Here is a 19,738-nt window from a genome sequence, read left to right on the forward strand (position 1 = left end):
ATTCTTCTTTCCTTTATAAACGAGCTAAATTACGATGTGAAAGAAGCTCAATTGCTAGGCTGAGCTGCCAGTTAAAGGGCTAACAAGACTTTGTTGGCTGGACATAAAGCTTTCCTTCTGATCAGTAGAGTGCGGCGGCATCATTTCAAAGGCAAAATAATTGCGGCCTTTTCCGTATTTCAGAAAAGTAAGTGTGTGCCGGGGATGTCTACAGGGGACCAGGGTAATACTGGCAGATGTGCGTTCAGCAGCGTCAGATCACCCGAAGGGAAACGCAAACTAAAAATCCTGCCGTCACAGATATCCAATTACCGCTCTTCAAAGGGCACCACCCGCCGCTCCGACATGGCAGACTGCCTCCTCCCGGCAGTTACATGCCCCGTGGCATCGCCATGGCAACCTCCCCGACCTGGCCGCAGGGGCGGAGCTCGGCCGGCGAAGCCAGCGCAGCGGCGAACCTAAAATCCATTTGCACAGCTGCCCCTCGCGGGCCTGAGGTTTAAGAGAGTGCATTCTCGCAGCGGGGGTGGGGGGGGGGGGGTGGGTTCATTGCTCAACCACATTCACTTTCTTTCCACAGATTTGCCTGCCATTATCGCAGGACTGAGACCGCCCTTACTGCGCATAGAACAGCACTGAGGTTCCCCCGGTCCTACAGTCCACATTGGGGCACACAGTGAGAACACTGCAGAAGGCTACTGAAGATGTTCCCTAAACAAAGCAGATGGCCAGTTCCTGCGTTCCTTCGGTCAGCCGCACCTCCTTACCGTAAGTGGTTCTGGCAATAGGAAGTTCTGCTCAGCAGCTATTTTATCTCCACCCCTCCGATTATGAGTATTCATAACGAGCCGACACATGGGGATTCAACAATAGATGAGAAGTGTCAATGTTAAGAGATCTGACCGTCTGGGTCTGTTATAGGAGGGTCTATGAAGGTGCAGGGGAGACCATACGAGAGGTTTGACGCGGGACGGGCGCGTGCGGCCGCTCGGAGAGCGCGGCGGGGCGCTGTGCTGTACCTGGGCGTGCTCCCCGTCAGGCTGCCTTCGTCGCTGGAGGGCGTGGCCGTCCTCTCCTCGACGAGGGTCCCCAGGGCCTTGGCGTGCTCGCCGTCGGGAACCGGCCCGCCCGCCTCCGCCTCGTCCTCTTCCCCGTCCACCCCGTCCTCTTTTCCGCCACCTTCGCTCTCGTTGTCGCTATCCTCGCCGAGGATGTCGTCCACCTGTCGAGGGGGGGGGGGGGGGGGGAGAGGGGGGTAGGGGGAGGGCAAGGTGAGGGGCCAATCCCGATCGAGCAAGCGGCCCGCAGGCGGGGCGGGGCGGGGCGGAGCGGGAGGGTACGCTACGATCGCTGGACTTCAGAGAGTTTGATTTCACAGAGGAAGTTCAGCGGGGAAACGGACGGCGCATAAGTAAGCAAGGCCGAGGAGTCTGAGCTTTGAGTCGCTAAGAGACATCCCCATACGGAAGCCGATATTGTCTCTTTTTCTGGCGGTGCTCGGTCAAACCCGCGAGCTGCACTTCCCGCGGCTGGACGCCGTGCTGCCAGTGCGCCTGCTGGCTCGTCTCAATCTCTATTTCAAACTTCGCTCGGGTTCGATCTCCCCGCAACTCCATAGCAACAACAACGAACACACCACGGCGAGAAAATTCCGTCAAGTTATGCCTGTCCATTTCACATATGGATTATTCTCGGAGCGACAGAGATTAATTATATTTTTTTCCCCCTCGCGAGTACAAAGCAGAAGATATTTTCCCCTATTTATTTCTTTATTTGTTTATTACATGAAGCTAAGCACCGAGGCTCACCTGAATTTAATCCGACCTACGGGGAATAACATGATACTGGGCAAATTGCCTGACAGACATATTTAATTTCAACAGAGAAAATCCTAACGCAGAAAATGTTCAATTACAGGTGAACTGTTCAAAGGAATTTTACATCTTGAAGGGAGATGCTTCCTTGTGTATGCTGCCAAATATAATTACAAAATATTTAATATCATCCTCCCTTTCGAATTATGCCTCTTGTTCAAAACATACCCTTTGAAAATCCCCTGACGATTAAAAATGGCACAAGCCTCCACAAATCGTTTAATATAATTAGTACAAATCTGTTCCTTTAACCTGCGGAGCCATGTAGACATTCGTTGCACAGGATTGAGACTAATAAAGAAAACAATATTAATTGATTGACTGTCACCGCAACAATCCACAATAATGTATCTTAATTACACGGTCTCATGATGATACTGTTCTATCAACAGACTGCAGTGATTGCAACCTTAGAACCCCTTCACGGTTAGAACCCCCTTCAGGGACTAACCATCTGGTATACAGTACACTTTTCATCCAGGGGAACACGCTGGATTAGAAAAATCTTTTCTCCAAAGCAAGAGGAATGTTTGCCACAAAAACACACACCAAAAAAAACATTGTTGCTTTTTCTAATTGACAAATTTAGTTTGTTAATCTAAAGCAGTAAAGTCTAGATTTTTTAATAAAATTTTTGATACCCAATCAGAGTTACCATTGCCTGCCAGCTGAAATCTACCTCTCTGGGTGACACTATAGGAGATAAGACTTTCTGCTCGAATGTGCATTTAATAAAACCCGGAACTGGCTCAAACTGTGACGTACGAGTGCGATAGGAATAGCAAAGCAGACCCAGCCCAAACAGCGCGACTGCACGGGCCGGGCAGAGCCGGCTGTAATTGTTGCCCCCCAACCCCCCAAACTCCCCTGCCTCTGAGCAGCTGCAAACCCCAGAGGTACCCTGGGGTTTAGAGTTTGATTAAGTAAAAGACTACAACACACTCAATCAGGGCCAAACCAGATCGATACAGAAAGGGGGGGGGGGGGGGGGGGGGGGAATGAGCTGGGAAAAGAACGGGAGCCCGAGGAACGGGAGGGGAGGAAGCGTGAGCTGGCCGATTCCGGTCCGTTAGTTCATTAGTAGGACGAACCACGCTGTCAAAGGTGGTGCGAATGTGAGATAAACACACAGTACGCGGAATACCCCCCCCCGGGGGACACGCTGAGCTCATAATTACAGCCCGGCCTGATTTATTAACAGACGCCGGCCAGCCATTGCGACGGACAATGAGCGCCCCGCTGCTACAAACAACCTGAGGTATAAATGCAATTGAACCGTCCAGCACCACCAACAACAGCAATAATTACAATATCAACAATAACAATAACGCTTGTAAAACACAGCAATCAATTATACGACATACGACACACAGGCCTGGTAACTACGCTCTTAATCATTTATAAAGTGACATAACTGTGACATTTACTAATGGTATTCTGAGAAAATTAACATCTGCCAAGAATGTCTGGAACTTTGCGTTTTTTAATTTCGCCGCTGCTAGAACGAGAAACCAAAGGGGAAAAAAAGGAGATAACCTTGTTAGGAAAAAACAAAACAAAACAAGATCTAATGGCACAGGAGATTTATTGCGGCTATCTGTTCATGTAAAGAGCCAATAAAGAGCCTTGGCTCCTAGCTTGCCCTTTTATGGGCGTTTATTAGCCGTCTTCATCAGAGCCATTTCAATGGGCTGAGGGACAGAGACGTGGACATAAAAGGCCACTTCCTGTCATCTTGTGATGTCAAGAACTGAACAATCTGACCGAGCGCTGCATGGGCAAGTTCAGACTTGCAGAGACCGAAACAAAATTGACAGAACTTGATTTCTTTCCTTTTCTCTCTTTCTTTGGATTTCCTGCAGGGTAGCGCTACAGGTGCAGCTGTGAAAAGATGGGTTATCTGTCTAGTGGTCCTTTCTTTCGTTAGAATGGCTAATTTTGGTTTGTTTGGTTAATATTAAATGGCCTTTGTGTCTTCTTGGCGACGCTACATTTTTGTATTCCTGAGAGAACACTGACGCTCCCCGCTACTGTACGTCACTCTGGATAAGAGCTTCTGCTAAGTGATTGGAACGTAATGTAATTACCTGCATTACAATAATGATTGCGATAATTTGATGTCTGAATCAAACGCAGCTCTTTGGTTCGTCGGGGGCAGGAGCGCCCCTCCCCCACAATTCACCTCTCACATATAAAAGCTTCTCCACTTCAGACACAGAAATGAGTCTTCATAGAACGCAGTTTTATGAATACGAACATGGCGGAACATGACAGGCGGCATTAGTTCTGAAGTACAGCGTCCAAGATGAAAGCCACCCATTAGCAACCCCTGGAAACTACCTGCCCCCAAAGTGGCTTGAATGCATTCCAACAAGGCAAGGCTTATTTTTGGTCAAAAAAAAAAAAAAACAAAACAAAAAAAAAACACAAATGTACATTTTGCACAAGAGTGTTAAAAGCTTTCTGGAGAAAGTAGTACAAGACCAGCCTTTCAACTGACTATTACAGTTACCTGAACAACAGACCGGAGTCTTGATGCTGCGATTAGCAAAGTGCTACCACTGCATGACATATTTTATTTGATAAAGCAGTGAGGACAGACTGACATGCTCAAACAAACAACACACAATCAACCACAGCAGGATAATCTTAAAAGTTTTTAGCTCACTACAGGACCTAAAAGTTTTATTCAAAACCCTGGTGTAACACGGAAATTTACTGGGTGAGTTAGCAAACCAAAGCCTCAGTGTCACCTGTCAGCCAATGACAATTTCTACTGTTTTATCCATTAAGCACTGCACAGCTTAGGAACCACAACAAAACTCCCTGTTTAAGTCACTGGGTATCCTATGAATAAATCAGTCGCTAATTGAAGGCTAGGTAAAACTGAAAACTCTGGCCGCTTGTAGTGCAAGCTAATTAGCAGCGCATTAGCGCTTCGCTTCAAATGCGCTGCACGGCTAATCATAAGCATAACTCAATTATCACACTGGAAGGTGTCAGGGCAAACAGCTGCATCACAATATCTCATTTTAAAAATAGGCACAAAGCTCGAAATGCGCGAGTGATTTGACTCTGCGTCCTCTGGAGCTGAATTATTAATAAGTTTGACAACAATGCAATACACAGGGGCAGGATAACTGAGGGCTTCAGCTCAGGACAACAACCTTAGCGGCGAGGACAGAGGTGGTGTGCTTTCAGTGGCAGTAATAATATTCACTACTTCAGAGGCAATAATGCAGCACCTCACAGAGGAAAATGAGATTTTTGTAAATTCCCCTGAAATTCTATTCTGGAGTTCAGGCAATAAACGGCGAGCCGTATTAAGTACCCGTGATTTTATAAATACAACATTATAAAATACAAAATTAGTCAATTACAAGGGTGCTTAGCACTAGTGACAATCTAGTATCCCTGTAAACGTGTTCATGGCTTGACTGGATATGCACTAAAGGTATTTTCTGTCAAACCACCAAGAAAAGGTTTACTGGGATAATGAATTCTCACCAGTAAATCTGCAAGATAGTGACTCTGCATTATGACTTACTTAACCTTTATTTAACTGGAGAGGTCAGGTGAGAACTCAGGTTCTCTTTTGCAGTGATGACCTGGGGAACCAATGAGGTTAGTAAATGCAAGTCTGCATAGCCAATCAGAAGCAGGAGATTATTAGGTGGCCAGATGGAAAGAGGCAGTTTTGTTGGAATTGAACACCAGGGTTAACAAACCTACTCTAGTCCATTGCTTCCCCTGCACCCCGCTCCCAATAATAAATCACAGTAATGGTCGATTAATCACATTTTGTCTTGTGTTGGGTTTCCAGGAAACAGGGTCTTTTTAGGCAGAATTAAATTTAAAAATAAAAAAATGATGATTTTATGATGGATAACACTATGACTCAGAATTTCTAGAACTGATTCCGCTAATCCAGTTGTAGCCAAGGGTTCCTTAGCTCTGCTCTAATCACTACCAACATAAGGACTACCAATAAAGACACTCATGTTAATAAAGAAACAACACAAAGCAGTGTACAGTAGGCCTCTCGTGGACCTCGCTGAGCTGGTAAGGCCAGAGTAGCGCATACCAGAGCACCGCGCGGCCGACAGCTCAGAGGGATGAGCTCAGGGTTTAGAGAGCAGGCCCCTCCGTGGGTCGCCCGACAACCCCTCGACAGCCACTTCGCCCCGCGCATTAACCCTGGCGGCCCGGCCCAGAAAATTAGACCTCAAAAGCCTTCCGCGAGGTGAGGCGGGACGGGCACATCGCTCACAGGCTCCTCGCAACCACCCGCCGACTCCAGAGAGGTGATTCATCTCCGCGTATCCCTGGGTAATGAGGCACCGGACCTGGACGCCAGCTGCTTCCCCTCAGATTGCCACAAAGGAAGGTAGCGCGTTCGGTGGGAGGCGTGGAATTTCTTCCGGAATAAAGGATAAAGAAAAGTGGATTTCTCTTTTTTTCTCGACCTCACCTTCTGAGAAAGCAGACGAGGCGGCTCTCTCTCTCGGTAAGGATGTGTCCGAATATCTTTTTTTTTTTGTCAGCACTAGCGCAGTGCGCAGGTTGTGCGGAGGTCATGGCTACGATGGTGGCTGTAAACGTTCTCCAGCTAAGGTTGTCCAAGCACGCCCTCCCCTCTTGGTTCAGACGTGACTTTCTTGCTCTTCCATCAATTCTTTCTATTTACCAATAAATCACTTCATTAACGTGTGATTAAGCTGCAAATATACTGCATCTCTGAAAATACAAGACATTGTTCTGAGCACATTAATCATAGCTATATTGTTGATACCACTACAGCTGCAGTACTAACTGTAATTAATAATCAAGCTACTCAGAAGCAGAGGGTCTTTGCAGTCTTGTAGGTAAACCTCATCATTCGCACTCGCAAACCCATCAAAGGACCAGTGTGAAGACCAATAGCGATCAAGTAAGTGCAGGTGTCAGGGAAATAATTTCTGTTTGTGAATTTACAGCACGCCTGAACAGCCCCAGGCGCAGAGCGGACGCGTAGCGGACCTCGTGGTGCCCACGCTCGCGGACGGGAGCTTCTACACCCGCGATGCACTCCACCGGACCGCAGCTGGCATAACCGCTCTAATCCACTCGCGCGAGCGCCGAAAGCAAGCGGACGCCTGGCTCCGCTCCTGGCACGCGTCAGCCGTTAGACGTCAGGCGCTTCTCGTGGTCCGATGAAGAGACCGCGCTCACTCACACCGGTGTTTGACCCAGACACTCAGCATGGGACTCCTGGGGGGAAAAACAGGGTCTCAAACACTCCGACCCTCAAACTCAATCACGCTGCTCAATGAATGTCTCGCAGAACACGCCGTCCACACCGCCCCGGCCCGTCTCCCCCTGAACGGGGCTCATTTATAATACCCCAGAAATAAGGCCAGCTGTGTTCAGACCGCAGGAATCACGTGGGCACTCTCAGCTTTGTGCACTTCATAAGACTTCAGATCAAGTAAACTAAACTTCCTGCTATTAAAATGCAGATATAAACAAATCCACAATCCCTCCCTCAGTACTGCCGCTTGGTGTGCTTCCTGTCTCTTAGTGTTCCGAGCACTTACATTAGTTACGGAGAGATTCTTCTAAAGCAGACCACTCACTCGAAACAACTCAACATCCGTGCGAGTATTAATGCCAGCAAAGCCTGGAACGTTCCGTGAATACTATTTTCTCACCTCGGTAATTCAATAATCAGGCTCCTACCCAGCGGGGAGAAGTAAAAACCTTTTGTCAGACACAGTGAAGACGAACCTTGTCTGCATAAGGGAGAAATAGTTTGAGCACAGGCCATTTTATCCTGCTTAATTTCAGTGATTGTGTTGACATATTTAACGCGGATCTGGATGAATTCAATTATTTGTGAGAACATGGGCTGTTTAGACATCAACACCTCAAGAGGCCGCCATCAACAACAGTTAAAAGACATAACACTGAAGCCCCCTAAGGGACAAACAGGAGACACACACAAGCTACATAAAAAAATATAAAAGTACACCCAGAGTATTCCTCCGAATCAATTTTGCTTTTTTATTTTACACTAAGGGGAGGCAGTTATTTTTTGCGGTTCCCATAACACGAGAAAGTAAGCGTTTTTTTTTTATAATGGAGCTCAAGAAAAGTATTTGGCTGGATGTGCAAAACATGGACAAAACAGATCTCCGGTGATGACTGTGAAATGAAAGACGAGTCAAATCAAACACTTTCCCAACGGTTATTCATACAGTCCTATCTGAATTTGAAACGGAACTCAGGCAAAGTGCTTGGCTGGATGCGCATGCATGGAAAAGACAGAAAGCTAACGCCGATTAACAAACATTAGGCAAGTCAAAACAAACTATTTCCCAGAGGTTACGCGATTTCCTTTCTTATGAAGACTAGGATATCGCTGCTGGCCGAAAGGCAAACACGCAGCGGCTAAATGTTCCGTGGATTTGGGCAGAGTCGGTGCGGACATGCCGGGTCCAGCGGTCCAAGAAGTAACGCGATTGCGTGCGTGGGTCGCATTTTCCCCTCCATAATAACTGACTGGTGGAGGCACACTGCGCTTCAAGAGCAGAGAGGAAAGCAGCTCAGCAATTTAAAGCGCGGCACGCGACCGCGCATACTGTGAGAAGCCAGCGAGAAGCTGGAAGTGCGCAATTTCAGGAGCGGCAAAGCAGCGGGCTAAAAACGCTATTTCATTATTAAAGTAATTATTCGCGGCGCCTAAACGCATTACCCATCATCCCTGGCTGTGCATCAGTAAAGTTTACTTGGCCATACCTCAGTGGTGGCGCTTGCCGTCAGAGTGCACCTCTGATTAAACTTGTTTTTTTTTTCCCCCAGAGAAACTTCGTAGCAGTTTAATTTTCTCTTTTTCCACCAGCCTGAGTGTAGCTTTTGAATCTGCGCTCTCAAGAGCAAGAAGCTTATTAACATGCAGACAGTCTGATAAATATCAGGGACCGTCAATAAAGAGCCGGAAATTGTCGATGGCGGAAAGTTCATTTTTTTAATACGTTCTGAGTGCGCTGCGCTGTCCTGTGTAATTGGTCTGGAGCCAGCGGACGGTGCGTCTCGGTAATTCATTGTAACGTAGTTCCCAGTCTCTGTGGGCTGCTGCCATTATCACGGTTATATTCATCCCGCTGAGAGAATAAATGTGTTCGTTCATATGATGCGGCAGTTCCGGGTATTCACAATAATAGCCATGCAGGGAGGGAGAGGATCATCGACACCCACCCATACATTATAATCAACATCAACCCATGTCATCTCTCTCCCATTCAATTCCCTTTATTGGCACGGTACTCCACATTTGTGGGGCCAGACTTTGAATAAGAATTGATTAAAAATAAATCTGTACTCCTTAATAGGAATAACATATACACAGACACATGTACACACACCTGGGCTGTGTGTGTGTGTGTGTGTGTGTGTGTCTGTGTGAGAGAGAGAGAGAGATAGAGAGACAGAGAGACAGAGAGAGAGAACCAATTAAAACAAGAACAACTGTGCTGGCAGGTAGGTGGCTACATACAGAGTTGCCACAAATGGGTACCTCTGCATCTCCCACAGAGAGATAGGAAATGCAATAATGTCCTGCAGGGCCAGGGACTGAGGCAGTCAGTTTTTTTTTGCTAGTTATGTTAGGAAAGTGTTTCAAACTTCCATTTTGTACTTTCTGCTTTCATAAGATAAGCTGCAGTTCAGTACAGAATGTTAGGACAACCTGTTCTCCCTGGGCATCCAAGCACTGACTGTATCTCCTGGTCTCTAGGGCCGAACCCTGTTCAGTGAGAGCGCTACTGAAACTGGCTGTCATTGGGGGTCTGGTAGACCATACAGGGCACCGTTCTCTTGGGCCCACATGACCCTGATGTGTGCTTCCAGCGCCCGCGCCCTGAAGTGCGAAGTGATGTTGTTTATCGAGACAAAATCAGCAGACTGTACTCAGCAACTCGTTCAAGGATCTTGACCTCCACAGCTCCCCCTTCCGCTAAGGACTTGCTGGTCGCGGTGTTCGGTTTGCTGGCATAAGGTGCGTGAGCCTACACTGATGTAGTTATCCCTGCGCCGTCAATACCGGTATTTTGTAATGACAAAATTGTGCACATTTTATCAACATTATTAAAAATCGTAGATAGACGTATTCTTCGTTCTCTGCGCTCACACTCGGAGAACATTCATGGCAAAGATCTGTGTATTTTAAATTATCCTGAAGCAAAGGTTTTGCTAAAGACAGCCTTTATTGCAGGTTGTGCTGAAAGCTAACGTGATAGCTAACAGAGCGATGTAATTTTCTCATTAGGCCCAGAGTATGAATCTACGGTACGCACCTCGGAGTGAATTCACCCCCTCCAACCCCGCTCTCCAATTGCTGCCACCACTAGCAATACTGATATGAACAGAGTTTCAGAGGGAGGCGTCAAAATATTAACACCGTGACAAGCCTATTTCAGGTCATATAAATGGAGAGCGCACTCGCGGTTTGCGGTAACGGCGTTGCGGCAGACAACGACAAACGATCTATTAAAAAGGTCTGGGTGGATGGGCGGGCTCACTGCCGAAGCCAAAGAGGCATTCTGCCGCCGTGCTGATTGGTCAGAGAAAACGCTGGAGCAAAGGACAAATCCAGAGGCTAATTCAACAAGTATGGCTCTCCATAGGCACCGGACACAGAAATCAGATCAAGATTACACTTCTGCACAGTCACAGATCACAACTGTAAAACACGCCTATATGCATTTTAGTGTCAGAGTAGAAAGGGGAGAGAGACTACAGCCGAAGGAGCAAACACAGGGCTGAATATAAATGAACTAAAATTGTGCGCCTCTCAAATGCGAAGCGGATTTTGGTTTCTCAGGGTGAGAAAAAACTAGCTTGTCTGTTAAACAGACAAGCAATTCAATTTATTTGGCGTTTTCCCCTTTTATCACGGCAGGCGTTTGTGCGCGACCACCCGCGACTCTGCACACCGCGGGGAGACGGGACCTCACACCGCTCCCCGCGCGGCGCGCTCTGAAGAGCGATCGATCGCGCGGACGACGCGTGTGGGAAACGCAGAGAGAGAGAGAGAGAGAGAGAGAGCGCACAGCGGAGTCTTCGCCCCGCGCTCCAGGCAGCCGACAGAGCTAACGCTGCGATGACCAACGCTCAGAGCCGGGGAGACGTCACGGGGGAACGCAACGGGATATTCACCGCCCCGGGTTTCAAACACCTTCTGGGAACTCGTGTTCCCGTTTACGCCGGCTAACCTGTACTCAAAACCCGGCGGGCCAATGTTGGTGTGCACATTTAGCTTCACCCCTTTACGCCCGAGAGGAGGAGAGAGAGCGCTGTAATGGAGACACACAGTGGGGCGAGTTTACATGCAGATGTGTGGCTGCACTCAAGTTCCCAGCACAGACTCTCAAAGGCATGGGAAACCATGAGTTCACTTGACAAATACTACTGAATAAAATGACATATTTTGTATTTTCCATAATCAGAGGACATGGTTCTTGCCTACAAGAAGTGCCATTGACACAATAAAAGACCATGATTTCTAATCGTCTTCTGTCAAATCAGGGTCATCTGAGGAAAAACAGCAACAGGGCGGGCCCTGTTCATATGGTTCATGCTAGCCCATGCTAGTCTTTTTGTCGTCTGGCGTCTCAAATGTAAAACGCTGTTTGAAGCAGTCTGAAGCAGCCACTTTCCCAGTCAAATGAGTCAGTTGAGGAAAAGATCAGACATGATTTTCCTGTCTAACAAATATTCAGAGGGTCATGCCAAACAATTAGTCATGCCCAACAAATTTATTAAGGGCAGGGAAAAGGGGTTGCACAGAAGGTGTTAAATCAAAATCAGCTAGCAAATGGCAGAATAAAAATTTATTTCAGATAGTTCAAGCGGCCAGACTATTGAGCCTGCTCACTCATCCTGGTGCTGTTTGCACAGGGTTATTGCTGAGCTGTATGGCTGGGCTTTACCTCTAAGCTGTGGAGATATTTTAGCTGGAATTTACACTCCCAATATTGCACACAGAGCAGATTTAAAACCCTTGTCACATCAGTGGCCAAGTGACTACATATGGAAAAGACCCAAGGTAATATCGCGGCATATATCAGAGATTCATGACCGAGCAGAAACAGGACGAACGGAAGGCGGGAGAAAGGTTTTACCGGGACACAGCTGCTTTAGGCGATTACGCGTTTTATTACCTTTATTAAGCCCGCGACACACTACTCTTCTCCAGTACGGCTGAAAGCGGGAATCCTTTCACTTCAATGGTGTTGAATTTTTTAAAAAAAACTTTAAACCCTTATTTTACATATTAAAAACAAAAATTCCATATTCCACCGTATTCAACAATGTTACGCTGTAGCCTAGTCTCCCATACGTATCCCAGTGGTTCACGTAAACACGTAAACAGAGCACACGCAGCAGGGCAACTGTGCACCCGGTGGCAAAGAATTAACAGAGAAAACATTAACGCATTGACAATGACACCAAAGCCAATTTACTCTCTTTTGAACAAGGGTGGCAAACAAAAGCATCCAGTCCTGGGGACGGCCTGCAGAACAAAATGGAGGTGAAATTATTTGCACAATGCACCGTAACAACTGTGAGGCTTCTCCAGACCGAGAAACTGTTTCCACGCACAGAGGCTCTGTTTACCTCAGCGCAGACCAGATCAAAGGCTCCCTGATAACACAGCCACAGCCAAACTATTTTTAAATTTACAATTACCCAAGGGAGAATATGAAATTCATTATTACATCTTCAAAGCTGTACAATCAATGTTCCAACCTTGGCAGGGCGGCCTGTGAATCCTGCTCTCAGGAGAAAATGAAACATGGAAGTGGTTAAAAAAATATAAAAAAATTCTGTGTGCTGGATGCAAGTAATTTAATAACCGAGCTGGCAAAACTGTGAAATACAAGTCCTTTATGGTGTTTCTTGCCGCAGGTAATCAATTTTAGTTGCTGAACTGGGCAGAACAGGGACAGTTACATAAGTTTAGCCAATAGTACAGAATTCTGTTGGCTTGAACATAAAAAAATCCAAAAAAGATAAGGAGAAAAAATAAAATAAAAAAAAAGAAAATAACATGGAGACACAGAAGTCTCCTTCAGCTGCTTTAAAATGAACCTGCTGAAGTGGATAAACTGAGCACGGAAGAACCGAGCAACCACACTCGCTGCAGAGCTCATGCAAAAATCAAACGACTTTAACCATTCAGTCCAACCAGCACACAAAAACCTATGTGATTCTGTTATCTCAGTCCTCTCTACACCATGGCTAAGATGCCGACAAACCTGCAAATTCCATTTGGGATTTCTAAAAAATGTTGTCAATACCTTTCAGGTACCAGCAATGGCGCATGGTCAGTGCATTCCCGTAGAGGCACCCAAGGCTGGTCATAACTGCACGGGGTGAACATTATGGAGGTGAAGGAGGCGGATGAGGGATGATGAAACGATTGGCCAGCGTGACCCCAGGTCACAGGAGCGCGGTGGTCTCAGGGGGTCAGAAAGGTGAGTTTGCAGGTCTGAGGAGCCCGGATCAAGATTGCCTCGGGCCTGTGACCCTTGCGGCAGCGAGATCGTTTGAGCCACAGTCTTTCGACCCAAAACTACCCAGTCACAATAAATGCTCCATTAATGTCTGATTATCTGTGCACTGCCCCGTCCTGCCTGTGCCCTGCCCTGCCTGTTTACTACCCTGCCTGCACACTTTCCTGTCTGTACTTTCCTTCCCAGTCCTACCTGCGCACTTCCCTACCTACCTGCGCACTGCCCTGTCTGTGCACTGCCCTGCCCTGATGAAAATTCCAGCTTCACTTGGGACCTGAATGAATAAAATCAATCATTTATAGTAAAACCAATGTTTTCACGGTTAACGATTACTTTCTTCCATTGTGCTCAGTGTAGCTGTAATTTTTATCGCTGCTGCAGCTGCCCACTCGCTCTGCTTTCTCACCAGTTCAGTGACGATGCATCAGAGATCTCATCGGCTTGCCTATGTCAGCCAAGTGAGAATTTTTCATCTCATCAAAGATTGATAGCAGGGTTACATTTTTCATGATTCAGCAGGATGAACAGAAAAGTTGAGGAGTTTTGCAAGTGTACTTCCACCCAGCAGCATCTCAACAAAACCACATCCAACCAAACCAAACCAGGTGTACCCAGACGGGTTGGAATTTAGGTGCACCTATGTGCACCTGCAGTAGATGAATCCACAATAAGAACAAACCCAATGATAGGCATCAGTGGATTTGAGGTCGGACGAGCAGAAATAAACAACCAGACAAAACTGCAGTAACTCCACACTAACTGCCCTTCATTAAGAACATGACACTGCTAATGTGCTGGTGAGCACAATGGTAGCAGACAGTCCTTCTGTTTGAAAGCAAACAATGTATCGTAAAAATAGGCTGCAACTGCCCGTCGATTTTTTAAAACTAAAATGTAGTTGAAAAAAACATAGAAGAACAAAAAAAAATGTTCCTTTTTTTCCCCTTTTGTTGCGAGCTACTCCGATCAATACCCCTGGAAATGGGAGGCCCTGTTTCAAGCACCACTTATGTGAGAATGCATTTCTGATTGGGTGCTTTACAAACAGATGTTAAAGATGTGGAACGTTCTTTCGGTCCCACAGTTTACCCCCAAGCAGCAGTTCTGGTGACCTGAGGGGCAGACAAATTTGCCGGTGATTGGAGGGCGAGGGACTCACTGGAGCCCATTTCGGGGAGACGGACTGAGCGACACAACCGGGCGTCTTGCCAAACCCTGACATCTCTTTGGAGACGGAGGGATCTGACGAGCGTCCGCACAAGCCCCAGCCGTCACGCCTGCTGAGCCGCGAGCCCAGGTCTGACTGGTGCGCGGGACGGGTGAGCCGTTCCAAACGGGCACCGTTTCCCTATTTCCGGCAGGGTAACGCGCCCAGATTTCTGGTTTCTGCCTTATGCCGTGGAGCTGAAAAAAATGAAAAACATCCTCCATCCGCGGCTGAGTGAAACAAAATGGATTCATAATTCAATGTTATTTGATTGCATCACTTTGCCCCCGGCCCGCTTGTATGTTTGGATTGCATCACTTAAGATCACAGGGACGGGTAATTAATGCCGACAATATGTTACGTGGAAACGATTCAGTCCAATCGAGCAATCTAATAAAATTATCTCCATAATTCTAATGATACCATTAAAACAAAGTACGCCCTTAAAGATCTAACGATCAGTGCTCCAGCCGAACGTTCCGATATGCAGTGCGTTGCGCTGCCCCCCTCCTTCAAAGCGCAGAACCGCCTCTGTCTTCCTCTGTCTTTACCCAGTACAGAGCCTCCACGTGTAAACAAACCTCCAACAGTGTACTCAGTGTCATTAGACTGCACATAAACCCCTTTTCACAGAAGTTACACACACGCATATTAATAATTAATAGGACTTGGAGCTCTCAATTAGTCTCATTTGGGAAGGGGGGGGGGGGGGGCAAATTTCCGATGCACACAGCTGGCACTATTTTCCACATTAAGCTCTCCCTCAATTAGGCCCTATGGCAAACAGCCTCTGTTCTTACGAGCCCCATAAAAAGTGATGAGATGAGAAGCAGGACCTTTTGTTCCTCCAATAATCAGAACTCCAAATACAAGCTGTACCGTATTTGGCCGATGGCTGTCTTAAAGGGGCGCGTACTGGACAGTCTCGCAGGGGAAAGAGGAAGAGCGTAGATGCTAAACCAGCGACTGAACGCTAAATCCACTCTGCGGTCTTATTTCGACCGTGTTAAGTAAAAACTCTTCACTTGGTTAAGTGACTCGGTAAAGTGAAATAACTCGGCTGAATGTGAAGAGCTGACGAGCCGTTTATCGCTAGCGTTTAAAATTCGCAGTCAGAGAGCGAAGAAGAGGGAAAGGGAGGGTCTTATGCCGGGACTCTTTGGTCATTCCTCATTCCTGCACAAAGCTTCTCGACCTAGACCAAATAAAGGTGCCAACTGTGCATACCACGTTTTACACATACGCCCTTTTTTGGTTCACTGCTGGGGATAGGGGAGTGTGTGTGTGCGTGTGTGGGTGTGTGTGTGTGTGCGTGTGTGTGTGTTTGTGTGCATGTGTGTGTGTGTTTGTGTGTATGTGTGTGTGTGTGTGTGTGTGTGCGTGTATGTGCGTGTGTGCGTGTGTATGCGTGTGTGTGTGTGTGTGCGTATGCGTGTGTGTGTTGGGGGGGTGGGGGAGTTCAGTCTCACTATTTCCCACACTCTGGGAGCCTGCCTCTTCCCCTGACTGAGGCAGGGAGAGAACATAGAGATAACATACAGTGCGACTCCAGTATAGGGTTACTGCCTGAGAACCCCCAACCCAACCCCCCCCCCCCCCCCCCCCCCCCCCCCCCCCATAACCCCAAATTCCTTTTAAAGTTCAGATGCATCATCTCTCCCAGACACAGCTCAGGCCTAATCATCTCCGGCTCAGGTGCAGCAGAGGTACGGCCAAGACGGACGCAGCACTGTGAACTGTGCCCTGAGCGGACTGCGCCTGTCTCCCCGTCACGACACCCTGGAGACCGCTTACTCGCCACAGATCAGAGGGCCTGCCTGCGTAATGGGGACGCGTGCGAAACGCAGGTGATGCAGGTGATGACCCGTACGGGGGCGTTCGCTTCGGAAATTCGGCTCGGCCTGTACGAGGAGGGGGGGGGGGGGGGGGGATCCTTCGCCCGGTCCTCCCCCCCCCCCGCCGTTCCGCTCTAGTCGATCCGAGGTCAGGCGCTGGGTTCCGACGGGACCGCCCCGCTGACAAGCGCTTCACGAGTCATCAATTTGTTCAATCGCTCCCAGGGTTCGATGACTCCGCTCGCCGTGACTGATGGGCCCCCGGGCCTCCCGCCTTAATGAGCGAGCCTCCTTCCCCGGCCTCTTACAGTCAGGGGTGTTCCCCAGAGAGCGGGGCCCCGAAAATAACAACAAGAGCCGTCATCATCGCAGTTACAACCGCCGCCATTGTGCTCTTCGCAGAACATTCCGGCAATATAAATAGTGCCGCCGCCGCTGCCGCCAAACATAATAGTCGTATTTAAAACGAGAGTACGCACACTCCCACCTCCCACAAGCTTGCCTTCTCTTTCACGCGCACACGAGCGGCGCGCAGTGGGGCTAAAATCGAACTTCCACGGAGCGGCTTTCTCCTTCGCTTCGCGATGAAGGTGAAGCAAGCGGGGAAAAAGGCTGCTTCAAATTGCGCGTAATAATTGCTAGCCGGCTCGAGCCCTCACTTCTACATAACGCGTAACAATCAGCCTTTAATACGCCACGCGCTGGGAGCTGAGGTCTGACTGTGCCGTGCGTTACGGCCGAACGTTGAGCAGAAGTGCATGCGCCTGCTGTGTGCCACAAAATGGTGATAAAGACCAGAAGTATGAAGCTTTAGTATGTCATACATATAGGCCTATACACAGTATTACCGTCAGATTATTCTGTCTATTCTACTGTGTATACAGGTCTGACAGCAATGTATGTACACAGAATTACTATCAGACACATACACGCAGTATTAGGGTCCGTTCCACCACATTATGTGTACAAGCCCCCCCCCAATCAAATTGTGAACCAACTGCTCCAAGCAAACACAGGATTATTAACTATCTGTGAAACAGGACTGAAGCAAATGAATGTACGAAAAACCTGCTTCTTGCCTCTAATTCACTCACAAGGACTGCTAAAACCCCAATTATAATGGATAAAGAACTAAAGCTTACAAAGCATACTAGCACCTCAGCAGCAAATCAATAGTCTCTTTTTTGTGGTTCACAAGAACCACAATACATAATTAGAGAGCTAGTTTTTGACAAGGGGAGAATTTTATTAAAGTACAGATATCGCATCTGCACAGCACACATCACATACTACATCAGCTACAGTACTTGACAGAAACTGAAACTTAATTTGCTGTCTAAAATGACACTACATTAATGTACGCTGTTGATAATGTAATTCTGGTAGACTCCTACAAAAGGATTTTGACTGTCTTCATCATCGGGATCCCCAAGCTTTCCCTTATACTTTGTCTGACTGTTTAATTCGAACAGAAGTGTTGTTCAGTTTGTTTGGAGGTAACAGTGACAGTAATGCCTAGTAAGTGCCTAGCAGCAGGGGAAAGAAAACTATCAAACTGAACTGAACCAAACTGAGTGTTTGCGATTACAACTCTTTGAAAAACTATGCGACAGAAAAGCTGACACATTCGCCAAGTTCGGCTCAAAAACAAACCACTCATAGGCATAGAACAGTGGCCATGATGTCACACACGTCTGGGCTTGAGTCTTGTGTTCTTGATATGTTGCCGGCATGGTTTCCAAAAGGAGCCATCTTTTATGTTGTGCACCTCTTGCACTCAATTGGCAAAAGCTTCAAATAGCACACCGGAAAAGCAACGTGAGGAGTCCTACGTTCTCCATCATACCTGGACGTGTTTCACAGGACACCTCCACAGCTGAAGAGTGAGCAAACCCAGCGCAACGGAACACCACCCGCAACAGCATCCGTGCGTTGCTACAAGGGAGTCAAGTCAACGAAACAAACTTGAGTTTAATTTGCAATTAAAATGCACCAGGTTGCAGGCCATTCAAAGTGAACCCGGGCAGAAAATGGCCTTTCTCTAATGAACAGCACGTCGAGCAGGATTCTGATGCAGTCAGGTGTTTCAGGGAAGATGGTTTGGTCACAGCCAGCGGGCGTGTTTGAGTCCACAAACTAAATTACATTTACTTAAGAGTTGTGCTCTGATTAAAGAACATTAGGAAAAAAATGCTTCACTGGACATGCATAGTATTACTTAACCATGCATATGAGGTAAGCTAATTGCTTGATGAGCTTGGTGCCAACAGCACCTCAAACCTTGGGTTTATCAAAATTCCACTCAATGAACAACAAAAAGACAAATGAAACTAAATACAAAAATTATTTTGACTCTGTTTGGCATCCTCAGCCTCAGGCAACCCATCACTGGCTTAAAACTTGTATATATTTACTGGTGGGGTGTGGAGAAATGTTGCCACTATTCACAGCTGAGAGAGCGAGACTGCTCGGAAACTACCACTATCCTAGCAAAATTTATGTAGTGTCAGCCCCTATTAAAATTCATCTACGGAAGACAGCGTTTCATCCTAATCACTCTCGGTGCATGGAGAAGTTATTGTGAGCATGGCACATTTATGCCCCTCAGCCAACTCCTGTATGATTTATTCATTGTGAAAAAGTTTTTTGGGGAGGGAGGAGGAAAATGGAAATCTTCTTTGCTTATTTCAGACCTGTCTCCCACTTCAGCTTTGGTGTAATAAAAGAAAGAGCTATGGGGGGGGGGGAGTTTGGGGGCTGCCTGCCAGGCTCTCACAAAAAACTGGAGACAAGGACTGCTACTCCACGTTCATTCGGTAGGGGGCACCGTTGGGCGGTCTGCTTAAAAGCGGGTGAGGATCACTCGGCTGGCACGAATATGGATTCGGCCGGGGAGAATGAGGAAATGAATCACATTTCAAGGCAAAGTGACACAGGAGCATGACTCTTCCTTAAAGACGTCTTCTGTTGCATTAGGGGGGATAAAAGAAGTGTGCCAAAAAAAGTCTGCTGCACAAGACAGGGAACATTTTCTGATGACAAGGGAAAATCAGAAAGAGGAAGGAAGGAAGGAAAGAAGTAGGAGGAAGGTGAACCTCTAGGCTAGAGCAGCTCTCCCTGAAATTAAACTTAAGTACATCCAGGCGGTCCAATGGTTAAGACCAGGCTGAGGGTCGTCAGCAACTACACGGGCATCCAATCAACGAGAAAGACGAGCATCTTTACAGCCTGGCTTCACATAAAAAACACATCCAATCAGCTGCAGTA

The 19,738-nt window shown here is 47.3% G+C and overlaps 1 protein-coding gene across 3 annotated transcripts in view; it reads right to left on the reverse strand.

Annotated features, from left to right (window-relative positions):
- Positions 1-19,738, reverse strand: part of ctdp1 (CTD (carboxy-terminal domain, RNA polymerase II, polypeptide A) phosphatase, subunit 1) — a 103,626-nt gene that overhangs the window by 40,602 nt on the left and 43,286 nt on the right. For 2 of the 3 annotated variants that reach the window (XM_035429962.1, XM_035429961.1), the window contains exon 12: positions 1,020-1,222. The exons of the other annotated variant lie outside the window; for it this stretch is intronic. In XM_035429962.1, coding sequence (XP_035285853.1) covers positions 1,020-1,222 — 203 coding nt within the window. The remainder of the gene's footprint in view (positions 1-1,019; positions 1,223-19,738) is intronic. 3 annotated transcript variants of the gene reach the window in all.

This window comes from Anguilla anguilla, chromosome 8 (assembly GCF_013347855.1).
Source record: "Anguilla anguilla isolate fAngAng1 chromosome 8, fAngAng1.pri, whole genome shotgun sequence".
NCBI classification, from domain to species: domain Eukaryota; kingdom Metazoa; phylum Chordata; class Actinopteri; order Anguilliformes; family Anguillidae; genus Anguilla; species Anguilla anguilla.